Source organism: Thermobia domestica, chromosome 1 (genome assembly GCF_964235325.1).
Source record: "Thermobia domestica chromosome 1, izTheDome1.hap1.1, whole genome shotgun sequence".
Taxonomy (NCBI): Eukaryota; Metazoa; Arthropoda; class Insecta; order Zygentoma; family Lepismatidae; genus Thermobia; species Thermobia domestica.
In genome coordinates, this window is record NC_137454.1 from 117,691,455 (window position 1) to 117,710,304 (window position 18,850).

General features: G+C 32.3%; 1 protein-coding gene across 2 annotated transcripts in view; it reads left to right on the forward strand.

Moving 5' to 3' along the window:
• LOC145666513 (uncharacterized) overlaps window positions 1-18,780 on the forward strand; it is a 42,869-nt gene extending 24,089 nt beyond the window's left edge. For both annotated transcript variants that reach the window (XM_081733812.1, XM_081733804.1), the window contains exons 2-3: window positions 11,552-11,687; window positions 16,523-18,780. In XM_081733812.1, the coding sequence (XP_081589938.1) occupies window positions 11,552-11,687; window positions 16,523-16,580 (194 nt within the window). In that variant the 3' untranslated portion in view covers window positions 16,581-18,780. The remainder of the gene's footprint in view (window positions 1-11,551; window positions 11,688-16,522) is intronic.
• Window positions 18,781-18,850: the final 70 nt, after the last annotated feature.

Genomic DNA, 18,850 nt, shown 5'->3' on the forward strand with positions numbered 1-18,850 from the left:
ACGTAAGATTCAAAACATGAAATTTCGACCCTAATTTGAATCAAAGTTTGTCACACCAAAGGTGAAAACACTAACCATTGAAAGTCATTCTAATTCGATAAAGAATAACGGACTAATAATGCAGATATGTATTTCAAGCTTTACTTTAGATAATGAAAACTGTGCTTTTATTGATGTTGTACAACAATATCTGATGCTTTAAACCAAGTTTATATTCCATATTTTTAGATTTGTTAACTACCTTTCAAAGTTTATGGATATGCATGAAAACAAAATTAACTACAGCCACTGCGAGAACAGAGAACTAATGAATTAATTAGCACAAAGGCTTGGCAGGCACTTACAAAGTGCTAACAATTAGTATAGATGTTTTTTTTTTGTGCATTTGTTTCTCCTTGAACTCCAGGTGTTACAAGTTCAGTCAGTCACTATGGTTATCATTGATTATCTACAAGTTATACGAAAAAACAACCGCCTTAGTAACAAACATGTAAAATCTTAAAGAGCGTCCTGTTTAAAACATTCCGTTAAATTGTTGTCTGTAGAATGATACAACTCGATTTATGTTGTAAAGTGTGAGAGCATGTCTTGTATTACCTCTCTGACATTTAGTGCTAGTCTTTTGTTGTTTTGTGCTTTTTTTGATTTAACTGAATCAAAGAAACGTTATCATCATGCACCTTACGAAACTGATATAACAGAAGCTTCTAATAATGGGAATATTATAGAAAGAATCTATTCAGAAGTGGCTCAACACAAACCAGTGTTTCTGAAATTATTAAGACGCATCAAACCAAACTATGTATTCTATGTTTTGCCCACTGTTGTGTTTATCTGGTTGGCTGTGTTAGCTGCAAAGAAAATTATTTTTACTGTTTACGCAGTTTTTTATGTTCAAAAGTACAAGAAGTATTGGCTCAAATATGCAATTTTCCAATACTTATTTGGAGGTAAGATTAGGAGTATTGTTTAAAGTTTCTGTTAATATTATTTTAGAATTCTATACTATTTTTACAAAGCTTAATTTTTCTACTCTTTGATAGTCTTTGAAGAATAGCATTAACGCAATATCTACTGTGAAATCACTTTGTACAACTTTAGTCTTGTAATTCCATGTTATTTGAAACGCTAAATTTATACGTAAAATGGTACCTGATTCTATAAAGCTTTTGAGTTTGTATTAGGTGCGAATTATCAGGTAAAACATTTTTGATCCTTAAAACATTTCATAAAAGGAATATAAGAAATATTCTACAGAATAACGTTTGAAAAAATACCTGTAAAATTTCTCCATTTAAGAAAATACAATTAATAATTTTATTTAATATCGTGATTTATACATAATACTGTAAAGAAGTTGATGGTACTTCCGATTTTGACTTACTTCATTTTACGTTTATTTTTGATAAAGTACTCAAAATTCTATGAAGCTAGAATAAAATTATTGAGTCAGCCATTTTTATCTTAATGAAGAAAGTTAAAAACAAAACTTGGACACATTCTGAAGAATATACGAAGTCTTGTGCAATCAATGAAAATACAATATTTTACTTTTTGCAGCAACGAAAGAAGTAATGTTGAAAATAGGAAAGAAAGAATGCATTCTTGGTAAAAGGAAATAGATTAATCATATGAAAAGGAGTTTGTGGGTCACTATGTTTTGCGGATATTAACATTGTTTCACATACTTTAAGTAATCAGAACGTTTAAAAACAAAACGCGGAATAGTGTGCAGCGTTTATTTAAAGTTTGATTTCGATATCGTTAACGTACTGTAATATGGAATGCTTAAATAATCTTCTTAAAAATAATCACTCGTTCTTACAAGAGTTATTTCTCGCATAAGTTTTTTCAATTCATTATCTCGAGCATGTCAGTAGAGGCGATGTATTGCTAATGAATCTTTGGTTTGAACCAATTTAAAAGAATTTAAAAAGAAAGAAAAAGAGACGTTGAAAGAAAACTTTATTGTAACTGAGTTTACACTTGAGTCATGACAATGTGTTGCCAACGCACTCCAGTTATTACTTTATTAGTTTTGCTTAATTTGCTACCATTCGGAAATACTGACGAGTTACAACATCCCCGATTAAGTAGTAATTTATTACCAGGATTAAGCACTTACTTTTCTGGGCAGACGACTCTCTTGTGGCTTATTAGCGAAGTTTTAAAACAAGAGCCTCCAGAATTTGCTAGAATTCACTTTTTGCATTTTATGCTTCATACTATACCGAAACTTATACTTCTACTTAATGGTGCATGGGGAGTCTTTAAAGTATACGTTCTTATTGTTGTCCTCAAATACATCCCAAAGTTTTGGAAATATTGGAAACGATATCCATTTTTCACCTATTTCTATGGATCAGGTGGTCAAGGTAAGATGTTTTCTTTTTGTCTTTAAGTAATATATTTAGGAACATTATACTAAATTTGGATCTAAATCGAGTTTTCTTGTCAGCGGTAAAACTGTCAAGAAAGCATTAAGTCCACATTTGGATAGTCAATGAGTCAAATGTTTTCCAATTCCCTTGTATAAACATACCGTACTTTTCGACCTTCAAGGAAACAAAGCCAGTTTTGTTTATGTCCAAACTATATTTCGAATTAATGTTTCGCGCACTTTGTAAGATACGTTTTATTTTGTAAACCGACTTCTTCATAGTATCTATCAACATAAGATAAACATTCACAAAAATGATAGGAATTCATAAAAGACATTACTGTACTTTTACTCAGTTAGATAATTAATAACACAACAAAAAGAAGTACAGAAGTGTTTAAGATGTACAAAATACTAGTTAAAAATTGTTTCTCTTGCTAAGCGTATATAAAATTTGATGTTAAATTATTAATTTTTTCTAAGTAACCTCAAATATTTCGATTAGAACTTCGAAGATCATAAATTGGATTTACTGTCTAGAAAGCTTAAGTTAGTGTAGATATTTTATACCAAACTACTGCAATGTTAATATTCAAAATTATTAACTCCAGGTAATTGAATTTAAAAATCATTTGTATTGAACTCATAGAAGAAATGAGGAATAATGCACTTAAATATTTAAATCAAGATGAATCTTCCTTTAAAAAAGTGGCAAATTTGCTAGTGTATCTCAAATCAAATATTACTAAAGTTTTATAAAGGTTGTAATTTAAGTAGTCTACCATTATATAATATAGGCTAAACAAGAAAGTAGGTTTATTTTAAGGGAGAATGTATTTTTATACCTGGTTTATTAAGTTTTTTTTTTCAATTTCGTATTTTTGAGGTTTCGTAAGTGTTTATTTAACGAAATAGGCGTGTTTGATCTTCTGTTTTATTAGGAATACTAAGGAAGTGAAGTAATATTATCAACTCCACATAACACCAACCTTCTTAAGTCTAAATATTATTACAAAGAATTTTCCTAAATTGAGACTTAAGAACAAAACAATGTATTTACCATGTATTATTTTAAAAATTGGGGATAAAAATGTTATTGTTATACCAATAATCCATTGACCTCTTTATCAGATCTTCTTTCGTACCTTTCATAAGTAATCCGTTCTCGTAACCTATTTTCTAGTTATTATCCTGGCACGTAAACACACTATTTTTTTTAGACAACATTAGTTGTCGTACAATAGGAATTTACATGGCATTCTGAGTTTCTCGAACTGCCAGGAGTTCACTGTTAATGCTGGCTTTAGCATAGTGAATGTGCAATATGCTACTATACATATTTTACACATATGCGCTTGTAGTGTCTGCAGTAGCCAGTGCAAATAGATATTATCCACAATTAATAGAGCGACAAACGATGAATAACGTAGTCAAGAGTTACTCCAACGCTACTTATCAGCAAATTGAGAAAGTAACACCAAAGCCTCTACCTCAATTTCTGAAGCCTCCGAAAGATGTCAAAGATGTAACTAAAGTTAAAAAAGAGCAAAAAGAAAGTAGCGATATTTTGTTGAAAGATCCTCTCAAGGCTGAATTTTTTGGTGTTAAACTGCCACTTATTTTTAAAACTTTTGCCAAAATCATACTTTATAAATTATTTTTTGCTGCATTTATAAAATATTTTGTTGTTATTTACGTTATATTATCTTTCCCACTCAAAGTCAAAATCAATTTACCTCTTCTACGTCCAGACAGTTATTTACCAGGTAAGTGTTAATTTTTACATTTTGAAATTAGCGAACAAATTTTCGTGAATACACTTTAATTGAGACAAAGAAATTAATAAAAAAATCTGCTATCCCAGAGTATTAGTAGGTACTATACACAGTATTAGCAAATTCGAAAGATAAAACAGACACTCAGAATCTAGCTAGAATGTAACAAAGTAGCTAATGTAAGGTTATTATAAATAGTACAATTTTCAATTTTTACGTATTATAGGCAGACAAAATGCAACAAATATCGGTTTCAATATGTTTACGTGATGCATTAATTTAAAGAGCGAATTATTCTATATTAGAGTTGCCAGATCTTCGGATACTGCCCGGAGTATTTAACTTCAAAATACATTCTAAGAATCTACGGGCCAACAAACAAATTCTATGGCTTAAATTTTAATTATGTATTGACTAGGCTATTTGTGTATGTAGAAGACTATTTGTGTCTTATAATATATGTTGTACTTGGTTGCTATTGGTTACTTACAAGAATCATATTTTTTATATAACAAAAGGCTAAGTTTAATCACTTTAATTGTTTTACTTGTGGTACCAATAAAACTTAAGTTTTATTTAATGATTTGATAGAGATGGGGTTGAAACGTAAAATAAATATTCTTGGAAATAAACTGTACAGTAAGTTTACTGTTTTGAAATCTATAACATCAACACTCTATAAAAGGATAATTATAATAGTTGTTGTAAATTATGGAATGTTTTATTTTTAGAGAGCAGATTTACCAAACTTGTACAAATTAATACAGTATACTCCCGCTATACAAGTCAGTAATGTACATGTCGAAGAGTGTATAGTTAATGAAGGCTTTGTAATCAGATGATACAAACAGAGTGTTAACAAAACTTATGATAACCGAAATTTGTGATCAGATAAACTTGACAATAAACTATCAATTTTTTTTCACAAAACGGTTCTAGAGAATAGGCCTCTTTCTTAGCAGTGAACGAAAAATACGAATAATAAGTTAAGTGTCTGTAGCGTCTAATGTTCTGCGTTACTTTCAGATAGTTAGGTACAGTATATGTTTGGCTAGTAGTGATGTTAGTGATAGTGGTAACAAACCTTCAGTTTGAAATTTTTGTCTGCAATTACACAAATAATGGCGTCTTTGGATTACTAGCTAATCTGGTAATTCAGTTCAATTTGCCAATCCTATTCAATACGCTTACAATTTACGAGTCGTGTTTAATTTAAAACCAATAGACTGTGTCATGATATAACATGTACATACAATTTAGAAGACAGAATAACCAGTCGTAGGAAGTCCAGTGGTTCGATTCTAACCATGTTTTATCGGAGTTCTCTAATTTTTTCATTATACTCCATACCATAATTTCTTATATCATAATTTGTTTGTATCTATAATCCATCTCTTCTCGCTTATAGAACAGTTAGGGCACTTAACATTTTGTTTCATTTTTTAGAAAGATGTAACTAAAATCTGTTATAGTGATTTATTCATTGAAAGGAACTAAAATCAGAATAGAAGTCGCACATTAATTTGGTTACTTAAAATCTAATGACTCTAATTCCAGCAACGTCCTATATGCAGGCCCGTATTTAGGTAAGTGCTATTCTGTGCTCAAGCACAGGGCGGCAGAATTTAGAGAGCGACAAAATTTTAGATTTTTGAAAAGATTCATAATAAAGTAATATTTAAAACTAGCAGAGCCCCAAGTAAGCGCGAGAAAATGTGTTAATGTTAAACTTGCTCTAATTATAGTAGTTACTAATAAGCTAGCTTATCTGATTATTTTTAAAAAGTCATTCTCTCGCACGCCCATCCCAAGGGGTGAAGATGAACTTGATCATCATGAAAACTGATACCGTTAAACGCAATGACCTCGAAAACTATGAGATTAACACTAATGTCTGTCGTTTTCTATTACTTTTAAAAATCTCGCCCCCTCCCTGGGAAGTGGAGTATGACCTTGAAGTTGAATTGGATTAAAACTTACACTATTCGTCTCAGTGACCCCAACAACTATGAATTCAATTCTAATATTGGTCATTTTCGATTATTTTTTAAATGTCCCATATTAATTCTTGTTGGGACGTTGCAACTCCTTATCTCAGCTCAGATGTAAATATTTAAGAAATTTATCATAATTCAAGTGAAATATAAAAATGACATAACGGTTGATTAAGAATTAATAGAATGCATATTCTCCGGACAGTAAATTAAAACCTACATGAATAAATTACATGCCAGTATTGAGAGAATGTGTCCCCAGTGGATGGCTGTTAAGCTCGTTGCCTTGTAATCAAGAGGTCCTGGATTTGATTCCTTGTGGGAACACAAGTGGTTCGGATCCCAAGTTAAGCCGTAGGTCGCGTCCTTAGTACATCATCATTATCCCATGGAAGTCAATGGCAAACTACAATGTGTTCACGTTGTCCAGGAATCTTCGGGTCAAACACTTACCTTCGGGCAGAACATCATATCATAATCATCATTGAGAGAATTAGGTCATTTAAAATTACGTTGTAACTTGTAATATCTAACTGCTACTCAACTTGAAGTGGTATGTTTACAAAATCAAGGTTTGAGACATAAGTTTGTGCGGGGGGAGCAGCAAATTATTTCGAGCAGAGGGGTGCACAAGATATACGGGCCTCCCATATGACATGTAGATCTGGATTTAAGAGAAGTGTCCCGTTGGGAATCAAATTCGGTTCCCTCACACAAAATATGTCATTTAAAATAGGTGTACAGATATTTTATTTAAAAAGAAAAACATCAGGATATTTTCTCAAAGTAATGAGCGGGCCTTACAAGATTACGACTTTTCACAAGGCCATTGAAAATAGCCAACGATAATCGATAATAGGAGATATGCTAGAATTTTTAAATGACTAGGGAAGCCCAGCATCTGTGGGGATTTCAGATACACATCCCGTACTTCATACTTGACTTTAAAAATAGAACTTTATATTTTAGTAATAAGGATGCCTAAACTTTATTAGCACGCACTAACTTTCTCGCAAAGAAATAAAGAAATAACACCAGACTATTCTCACTTTTCTATGTTACTAGCTCCTATGCATATTAAATACTGTGATTGCCAGATTAGTAATTAAAAATTAAAATAAAATATTATTTAAGTGTCATATAGAAACTTTCTAAGGAAATTGTACATTTTGAGTTTAAATAATAGACTGAAAAGTTGTTGGAGCTTGATTATCCAATAAGGAAGCAGACAAATTCAAAACAATTACATTGGTTTGTTCGTTCACCTTCTATTCATCGCTTGAGGACAGTCTGCAGCGAATAGAGATGTTAAACTGAAAATTTGGCTTCTCCTTAAGAAGATTAAAAAAAAAAAAAGATACTGAACACATCAAATAGATTAATATATATAATTTCGAATGAAATTTTTACAGATGTTGATATATTCTAACTTTCTAGCAACGATCGTAGTGAAGATAGTCTATGCGAATGTCGCAAGTCGCATTTCTATAGATTTATTTTCATGTTCCCTACTTACCGAAAAAATCATTTTTGAATGTTCATGTTTCATTTTGTCCATTGATCTGTGCAGAAGCCTATAGGCCACACTTCAAATCGCTCAACGTATTTTGAGATAAAATTTTAAATTAAAAGATTTTCATTAGATTCCCCATTTAAAAAAGAAAAATGGTTGGGATAAAACAATGAATCCTCAACTTTGGATTTGCGTAACTGAGACAATATAAATATTTAGTGTTTAAGTCAATGTTAACAACATTTTCTGTACGTTTGTGGTTTTCTTGTATGAGTAAGAGATTATCAGTAACAGTCATCAGGTAAACAGAATTTAGCTAAGAAGTGTATACAGCTAAATTTCAGCATCTGTAAACTGAGACCATTACTACATAAATCATTATGTGTAAATTCTCCAGAAAATATTGATCAGCTTAATTTTTCTATTGTAAAAATACCTGTATACATAACTATTTTTAATTATTGTAATTTATGAAGTGCGTTTTGTAGGAAAAACATGGCAACATTTAGACAAATTGAAATTATTAACTTGGTTTGTCATATGTTAAAAGACGGCTCGAGAATCCTGTCATACTTTAAAAAAATGAAATATTTTTTTTAATTTTAGGTACATTAATCACATTGAAATAATTTTGAAACAAATTTAATAGTTCAGTTTTCAACGTTTATTATGTCTGGATCATTTATTACGAAACGAATTGCCATTCTACAAAGTAAATTATCGTGTAAGTTATTCAAATCATTTTTCAACCTCAAAGAAATGAAGTTAAAATAATTTGATGAACGTACTGTATATATTTCTGAACACAGCATGTTTCTATTCTGTAGAGAAATTATTATGCTGTCTCTTCTTTCTGACTTTTAAAAAGGTTAAAATCTAATATACAAATCTATATGAATGGATCTAAGAAAATACATATTTCCTCTTTCATAGCTGTCACTGACTATTACAAACAACAGGCCGTCATTAGATATTCTTTTTAGAGAACAGAAGTTTCCTCCAAACTTTTCCGAACTGAATATCTTCATTCATTATTTATCAAGTCAAATTTATTTTCCACATACTTTTTAATTAAGGAAGAAACTTCTTTTAAAAAAAGATAAACTGCAGCAGAAGACAATTTTGAGTGTCAATCAACGCAAAATAATAAGACGATCATTAAGAGAACAATTTTCTCAACTGGTGACAGACAGACACACTTTTTGTTCTTTCTCTTACCCTTTCGTGTGCTAATACACGAAGTAGTCCGACTGCTTTATCAAATATGGATGTAGTGGACTCGTGATATGATTCAGCTGCTCTCTTTCCGCCTTCTGTCTTGACATACATGTGATGATTGAATCTTTCATCCTCTTCTTATTCTTTTACCCGCTGCATGTGTAGGGAATTCTTAACATAAGGAAGTGGCGTTTCGACACTAGCGTTCATAATGTAGCGTTCATAGTTTATTGTTGCTCTGAGATCCATATCTTTTAATTTTGAATGAGTACTCTGTCCAAAGGGAAGTTTTAGCCCACCTACCCGAAGTAATTAGTGAGCCCACTAAGCAAATAAATTAAGCATGGGTGCCCACAGCGGGGGCCGAGAAGGGCAATTGACCTCCTGGATTTTTTAAAGGGGCTTGGTTCTTCGAAATATAGTCCAAACGTGTTAAGTTTGCTTACTCATCCACTTTAGTATTGTACTGTAGTTACTGTAGTTAATAGAGTTCTGTAAAGTGCATAAATAATAATTGTTTTACATAAAATTCATATGCATCAAGGTGTTTATACCCACGACTTCGTTAGTGTTGGCCTTCCCCGCCTCTCGAAAAAGTCCTACGAATGTTTGTGAAAGTGGGGGTAGAGTGACAAAATTGCTTTCGCTTATGGTTCACAAGGAAATGTAGGAATTAATGAGCTGGAGTTTAGGCAGATTAAGAATTAGGGTTACGATGTGTGTATATGTATAATAAAGTAAGAATGAGTTTGTTGTACACAATTAGTCACCTACATATGTCTGTTAATATTGTTCCGATATAAGGATTTCTGACTTCTTATAGTATAAAGTGGCTAATATTTAATAAACATTGAAAAGTACGAGTGGGTACGGGTCAACAATACCATCAAATTTATAAAGGTGATTCTTTATATAAACAAAGACACACCAAAGTTGTAATAAATGGTTGGAAATGTTCCCTTTCGGAGCTATGAATTGCCGAAAGTTCTAAAATAAGTATTTGAAGCGTTTTCTAATTCATCTACATGTAAAGAACCCATACCCAAAATTTGTCGTATTTTTTTAAGTTTATGGCGTCCTTGTACGTACGAGTATATTCATATAGACTAATTTCATTATATTTTTCAATGCTATGAAATCTGCAAAAAGTCTTTGGAAATTGAATGGATTTCAAAGCCTAACAAGAACAATCTTTTTTTTTTTAAATCATTCAAAACATGCACTTACCTAAATCTGGTTTCAGTCACACATTACACTGCTTAAATTTCAATTACGTAAATGAAGTGTAAAATCTACATATGGAATATATTTTAATGTTAACACCTTAAAATGAGGAGTCTTGATAGAAGACGATGCTGAATCTGGGAGAGCTACAAATGCGCTTAATAATAAAAGTATTTCTCCGCTCACGAAGAATGTGTCCAGAGATGCTCTCTTTGCGGGGCATGGTTCTATCATCTAGTATAGTGGTTATCTAGCCCAGTTCCTCCTTAGATGAATGTGATTCTTCCGCGCAGTCTCCGTCATCTTAATCCAACCCACCCATGAACAACGCTGAATGTAAGATTTGGATTAAGCAATATAAGAACCAGAAAAAGACTTAAATTCTTAAATTCAACATTAAAACACACACACACATATATATATATATATACGTTTCTTTTAAAAAACAAACGCTTGCTGTCCTGACTTTCCAAAAGAAAGGGCTATCCTCTTTCTTTGACCGACTCTTTTAAAGGAATCTAAATATGTTGTTATCAGTGTTTCTTTCAGAAAAGATGTTCCCGCGAGGCGCACCTATTATTCGAAGGGGCACATATTATTTTCACACGGTATATTCTATTTATTATAATATTATAGACGTATTATTTTGATCTCCTATGGGGGCACTCCCAAAGTTCCGGGGGGCAATGCCTATCAAAAACAAGTCTGGAAGAAACACTGGTTGTTCTTATTATCAGGAATGTACGCAGGAATTTTTTCGGGACTGGTGAAAAGCTTTTAAGGGGTTCCAAACTCAATATGAAGTAGATTATATTAAAATTTGGAAAATCACACCTAAAACTACACTAAATTTACAGAAAAACTGGGATTTCGAGGGGTCCAAACCCTTAGGATTCATCTTCTGCGTACGACTTTGATTATCATTATATGTGAAAAAAAGGAAAAAAGTAAACCTCTGATAGTTTGTAAAATGGATAGTTGTTTCGTCCAATAATAAGAGAAAGATTTAACAGATCATGAAATCTTAAACGCCCCGTAAATATTCTATCACTCCCTAATCACTCCTTTTTATTCCATCGCATCTTTTGAAAATGAGAATACCCCTCGGGGGCGTTAAAGCTCACGTTGAGTTCCACTGATCCAGTGCATTTTTTTTTTCCACTTTGTTCAAAGCAGTAGAAACATACTCCACTAAAGGAATTAATTTTGAAACAAAGATGCTTCTCGGTTTTCTTCTCAAAATAATATGTAATTAGTGATCATATGGTTTCTAATCTACACAATGATCTGCGCCTTCTGCTATAATCTGCTAGATCTATGGATACAGTATCTACTTTGAAGACCAATTCATTTCACTTGGCATAGGCACTATTAAGTGTACTGCAATAATATTGAATTGATTTCCATTTGAAGTTATAAAATTATAATTGAAATCCTTTCTTTGCAGATGGAAAACACCGACAACTAGATGATCTGGCTCGGTCAATTCTCGATGGAATAGAGAGAAGCAGCAAAGATTACGATGGATGTGACTTTCAGTGTCATTTGCAAAGGATCTTTAATGCTGATTCATCTGTGTACAGGTAATTTCTGATCTCTAGATATCGCAAAAGAAGAAAATTTCAAGTATACGACAGTGAAGGGAATCTTAAAACAAGAAAAAAATCCTTATAAACATGAGTCAATTCTTTTTTCAAATTCGAAAGTCGGAGTTGTCCCGAAACCGAGTAGCAAATAATCTATAATCAGGCTAAAACCATGATGTTCGATATGAATTTTTATTCTATTTCGAGTAAAAACGAATTTCAGGTTCAATTTGTGTGAAAGTTCTTTAATTGTCATCAATCATGATCAGAGATTGAATTATGGAATTCTAAAATTTCCATCCTACGCAGTGCTGTATTGGAGATCAGCAATCTCTGGAACAACAACGAAGCAATACACTTCAATTCTGTGTAAAAACGAATCTGTATCGTTTCATAAATATGAGATAATCTTAAAGTCTCCTAAAACGTAGACTATGGGGTATTTCCTCTTAAATTTTACTTCTGCTTTGTTTTCTGTTGCCAATTCAGCTTTATTGTAAAATTCTTGATTCCAGGTTGTAGATAGTAGTATTTGTGTGCATTTTATTCATCAATTTGTGAAACTTATGCCTTGGTTGAGAGAACCGGTTAGCCATTCACGTACTCTAGCAATGTATATAAATTCTTTCAAATTATAGTTTTCCTACTCATGTTTATAAATGTGTGTACAAATGACACAATACCAGGAATCGCATGCTCTATTGAATGGGCGGAAATAAGCAAAAGCATGAATGAAATTTTTAAAGCAACCTCTCTATGAACCTAGTATAGCAAAGGCGAATCACAGAATTACTATGAAACTAGTAGTGGGTCAACTTTTTAAAATTTGCGTGCCTATACTACATAATTTATAAAAGTAAAAGAGCGCGATTTTAAGTACATAAAATGAACATTTTATTCTTGTAGAGGGCCTTTACATACAGTTTCATTTTCTTCTATTGAACAAACGAAGTGAATGTTACCTTCCGTTTTGTGAGCAATCATTGACATTTTTTTTCCTTTTATGTAACACGTTTCTTTGTGCAAAAGAGGAAATTTCATAACTGAATACAACTTCCATATTTAACCTTGATAGATATCATTATTTGGGGGTATAACTTCATATTTATTTCGCCTTCACCGCTGGTGTAATATTTAGCGCAGGTCTTACAGAGTCCCGGTCCAATTCCCTATGGGAGACCCTTGAAACTTGTGGTTCATTCCCCTCTCTAAATTATTTGACTCGTCTAGGGTAAGCCAATCAAAATAAACCACAAACAAGTATAAAAATATCATGAAAAAACAACGGTTTTCCTTATTCTCAAATAAAACGTAAAATCTGACTAAGGTAAGGGTAATCTTTATTCAAGAGTTTAAAAAAAGTGATTCTACGAAATCCTATTTAAAAAAAAAAAAAAAAAACAATACTGGAGCTCTTTCTCTTCGGAACCCTATTCCTTATGTCTTCTGTTTATCATTGATCCCAACAGACTCCTATAGTTTCCTTCAATCTAGTTCATTGATCCACCATTTCGTCACAGTTTTGTCCCACATCTATTTCCATCAGAACTACAACTTTCTGTCAAAAAAAAAAAAAGTAATTGTCTATGGACACTACTGAGATCAAAGAAGGTTAACTTTATCTCTAAAGAGATTATCACTCTGACTTCTCTGTTCTAACAAGAAAAATCTAAGAAGAGTTTCACAAAAGAATTATCTGCCTCTGGGGTTAAAAATATTTAAAAAAAACTACTTCAATCCTATCTGGAAGAAATTGGAATCACTCATCCTGGTAAGCTATCACTCAAGCTTATTCCTGGCTAAACTTAAATTTCAAATTCACTTCAACTATCTTGGTCTCCACTCTGACCCAATGAAATCAGTTATGTCTTACTCTAGCCATCACTGAGGCCAGTCCTTAATTATTTCCTAGAGTAATATGAAATAGGAAATATTCTATAGCCATAAGTCTGGCTCCAGAGAAATCACTTATTATCTATCTTTGATCATCACTCAGATCGACTACTACGAGATAAAAAAAAATCACTAAAGCTAGGTAAACCTTCAACATTCATCAAAGAGGCTGTAGCAGTCCCACCATTCGTCTAAAGAAAAAGCACTGAGGCTTCCTTATTATATAGTCAGAGTCCCTTCTCTTTTTTAAGTTTACTAATTTTATTTTCGCTTAAAATCCGCAAAAAAGTCTTTTGAAGTAGAAAACGTGTCCCAAGCTCCTGAAATTTTCCATCGAGTCATTATAAAAAACTATATATATATATATATAAAACAACTCCAATGCTATATACGTTAAGAGAAGCTAACAGGAAAGGAAGACAAGACACAGTTACCAGTAAACAGGGTGCAAATTATGGCAAGAGATGGAGGGGAAAATTCCCCTCTGGAAAGCTTTTATCCTTGACTGGAAGGCAGAGAAAATTCCAGGGGGGATGCTACTTTCCCGTCCTACCTTCAGTTATATTTCTTATATCATTCAAATTCTTCAATTGAGTGTGGTAAACGTAAATCCGTTTGACAATTGTTAATAGAAAATTCATTGTAAAAAGTAATTTGGTTAGGTAAGGTTAGGATTGGTATGTGTTGGGAGCTGCACATATGTGTTTTTTGAGAAAGAAATTTTAGTGAGATCTCCTGCTGTAGGTTAGGATAAAAATGATATAATATTGGTATACTTTCCCCCAAACCTAAGGCAAGTGTGTTAAGTTTAATCGTTGTTCTCAACAGGGTTGACACGATTATAGCAAGTTGATTTAAATGTTTTTTTTTTTTACTTTCTTCCCCCCTGGAAAAATCGCCTAATATCGCCGGTAAACATATATACACATACCTGGAAGGAAACAATAGGTATACAAAATAAACTTAAAATGTTTAAAGCTAAATATATGAAAGTTCCACTAAATCGAATTTATTTAAAAAAAAATAAAAAGAACAATAGTAAGGATGAAGACTCGTCCTTACAAACTTGAACGCATTACGGTGGTTCGGATTCCACTTTTAGCTGAAGTTCCACGTCTCATATAGCCTCAGTTCTGAAAGGAACCCTAAACCCCAAGCCAACTAATTTCATATTTGTTTCTCGCGTGCCATCTACAGTTCGATATTACAAGTTCAATACCCACTTAAAACTTCTTTCAGATTCACCTACTTCCCTTACAATGATATCAGATAGTTTGTGTTAATTTAACTAGTTTAACATACAGTATTTTCATAATTGAAGGATAGTGTGAGAGTGAAATTTCCCCCTTCATTCCATATTAAAGATTTGAGATCTATTAATTGGTCATATCTACCTTTCAGTGGACGAAGGTACTTCAATATAATGCACGTACATATATACCGCATGGAATTTTTTTCTTAATAAAAAAAGGTAAGAGGTGTGTGTTGTGTTTATTAAACTAGAAAAGACTTTCGACCGGATGAATTGTAAATTGTTGATGGAAGTTATCTAGAAGGTGGGTTGGAATGGGAGGATTGGAACTTGTACAATCTAACAAGAAGATTAGAACAGAGGAAGAAAGACAAAATAATGAAATTGGAAGGGGAGTTCGACAGCAATGTTACCTCACACTAATGTTATTTAGCATCTACCTAGAAGAGAAAGCTAAAAAGGACCTGTAAAGAATTGTCTTCGTAGGAAGTAGAAGGATTAGGTGTATACAAATTGAAGATGATATGGCGCTACTGAGAAGTCTGTAAAGAAAATTAAAGAGTTGGAAGACATGAGGAAAATTTGCGTAGAATATGGGATGAAAGTAAACATAAGAAAAATAAAAGGAATGATGGTTAAAATGAAGCAGTTGACGTCAAATGTACAAGTAAGAACGAAATAAGTAGAACAAATTACTAGTTTTCGGAATCTGGGAAGTATTAATTATGAAGACATGAAAGACGAACGTGAAATAAAAAGTAAGAAAAGGAATTACGAAAGAAGCATTTAGAAAGAAGAAATGTATACTGTATGGTTTCCAAACCTGTGGTACAAGTACCACTGTTAGTGCACGAGTCATTGCTGGGCGGTGCGCACGGTTTCTATAAAGTTGTGTGAAAATATTATCTTCCTGAAAAAAAAAAAAAAAAAAGTGGAAAGTGACTGAGTCGAAAATTCAGCCTAGGATTTTTTCTCGACATCCTTTTCATCTGTTAAAATTGTAAAATTTCTGTTAGTGTATGCTGCTACTTACCTTTATTAGTGTGGATTTTCTTCTTCTATTATGCAGGCCAAAAATAAGCACAGAAATAAGTTGAATGTTAAACCCAACTTAAGACTTTAGTTAAGACAATTGAAAGGGCACATTAAGAATCAACGTTTAGTTAAACAAACACAAGCTTCGAAGAAAGGACGCGAATTCTGTAATAGTATTTCTTTTTAACACTCTTTGCTTACAGTAATATCATAATAAAAACAAATATACTTCTCGCTTAACACTATTTTAATTTTGAAAAACTAGTATATTTTAATAAAAAAAATCATTGAGTAGATTCAAAGAATGGTTGATTTCTCAATATATATATATACCAACGTTTCAAAAAAATAAAATTGTGCTCACTTAACACTATTTTGGTACATTAATATTTTCTGTATTAAGTATGGTGATATGTCAGTGAAAAATATTAAGAGCACCTGGTCTATTCTACTCTTGTACGGTAACTACTATATGATAAGCAAGGGTGAAACTGCATGGTGTTTGTGATTTCTTTAATATGATTTTTGCAGTGTACCTCAATAAGGAAAGTCAATGTACATTTTACAAATTTTCTATTCGTTTTTCTTTGTTTTAAAATATTATTTTTTATTGTGTGAGTCAAAGTTGTTGTAAATAGTATTTTTCTTTTAGGTATTTGAATTCGTTGCGATCTCCCAGAAGAAATAGAAGAATTCGTCCTAGGAACTAGAATAAAGAATTTATCAGTTACGCCTGAACTTTTTGATGTTATTTAATTAAAACAGCTGCTTGTGATATCGTATATCTATTTATTTATTTATTTTAAATTATTGTTTTATATGCTACTTAAGTATATACAAAATAAAACATAAACTACATAAATATTATTTTGATTTTTATTGCTAACACTAGGAAATTTTATCAACAATATTTTCTTTATTCTTAGTTTTGTAATGATATGAAAATGCACTAATTTCATTTAGAACATTTCTAAATTTTGAGAAATCGAGAGGTAAAAGAAATATGCATATTAATCAGAGAAGTGGGTAGTATAAACATATTAATGAAGGTAAGTGTACAATACAGTAAAATGCAAAAGGAAAATAAGGGTAAGGAATAATACTGCAAAATAAGGCTTGGAAAGAAGAAAGGATTACGTACGTTGTTAAATAAGAAATTATGTGTGAAGTTTTGTACTTTAGAACAGTGATGGGCAAACTTTTTTAAAACGGAACAAAAGAACAAAGAAATACATTTTAGTGGAACCAATATAATTTATGTTTTTATTTTCGTTAATGCTTCTTCCTTTCATTCATTAGGTTAGGAATGATGTTCAAAGCAGAACAAAACCTTCCAGGAGCTACGTCTAGGTCCAAGCCGTAGTTTGCCCATTATTGCTCTAGGAAGTATAAACATGAACTTTGGGAGAGCTATAAAAATTAATTGAAACATTTGAAATGTGAATATGGATACATTAGCCTCGTGGATCGAGAAACTAATGAAAACTGTTAAGAAAAATGGGAAGATAAGAATGATACTGAAGATAGTTAGTAAGGAATTAGTTTGGACATTATTTGCTGTAGAAATTTCTTACTAAGAACATTGTGCAGGACCTCTAGAAAGTATTATGCACTGAAAGCAACACCATTTTGAAATGCTTTGTATAAAAAGATAATTAAAGCAGAATTATTCGGACGCACAAACTTGTCTGCACACACTTCTGCACGTCAATGTAGCCAATATCTTTCTTAGTATGTATATAGAAAGTCAAAGATTCAGAGAAAGAAAAAGACTACTAATAATTTTCAATTTTAAAGAGGAGAATAAAATATTTTCTAAAAACTGTAGTAATGAAAGCTGATAAATTTGCAGCAGAGTATTTGTGATGATGTCACATATGTATGTGAGATGGAATATATTAAATCTTATAATGCGATAAAACTTAAAATCAAGAATACATGAAATTTGTGGAAATTGAACAATGTTATTAACAGCATTTTTAAGGATTTTGGTTTATCAAAACTTGCCCCATTGCACGGTACAAGTAGTGATATGGAGGTGCTAAGTCAGGACTTAGGCACGATTCGGCAACAATTCAATATCTTCAAAATTACGGAATTTTTCTTTAGTGACAAGAGACCTTTGGCAGAAAGCATTGTCCTGCTGCATTAGCAGACGTTTGAGATGATTAACTTTAGGCATTTTGTGATACAACTTGATACTTTCGTTCCAGTTGTTCACAGTACAGCTCAACGTTCGCAGCACTACCATGAAGTACATGTTCTCAGTGCACGGGACCTTCAAAATTAACCGTACATTAATCATCACCTTGTGTTCAAACAGCCACTGTTTCACCACGGATGCTGCGTTCTAGCCTGGTTCCAGCCATTGATTACTGGTGTCTGGAGTACGATAGTAAACCAACTTTTCATCTGACGTCTCAATTCGTTTAATGAAACGCTGATCCATGAGATTGTTCAATAGAACTTTGCACACTTCCCTCTTTTGTTATGGGTGCTCATGAGTAAGATAGTGCGGGATAATTCGACATCGTCCGTACAGCTTGCCAACGATTGCCATGTATGGTTAATTTTGAGGTACTTGCATCGCATCCAATATAAGGGTGCTGATGCTCGGATTCGCCTCTACCTCTTGGCTTCCATATTGATAGCAGATCATCCTACATGACGTTTTTCCTGATAAGACATAGTCACCCTCTTTGAATTTTTTTAACCCACACCTTTGTTGTGTTGTAACTGACTGCATGTTGCCCTTTCGCCGCACAGATGTTTCGTGCTGCTTCTTGGGCTGTGTGTCTCAGTTGAAACACATACAGCAAAAGCTCATGAATCAGTATTCTTTGCCGCCGAAAACTACTTGTCATGATAATAAACACGGTCATTAATAGATATCTATCAGGGGAAGGAGTCCTCTATTCGTTGATGACACATTGGTGTGTATATATATATATATATATATATATATATATATATATATATA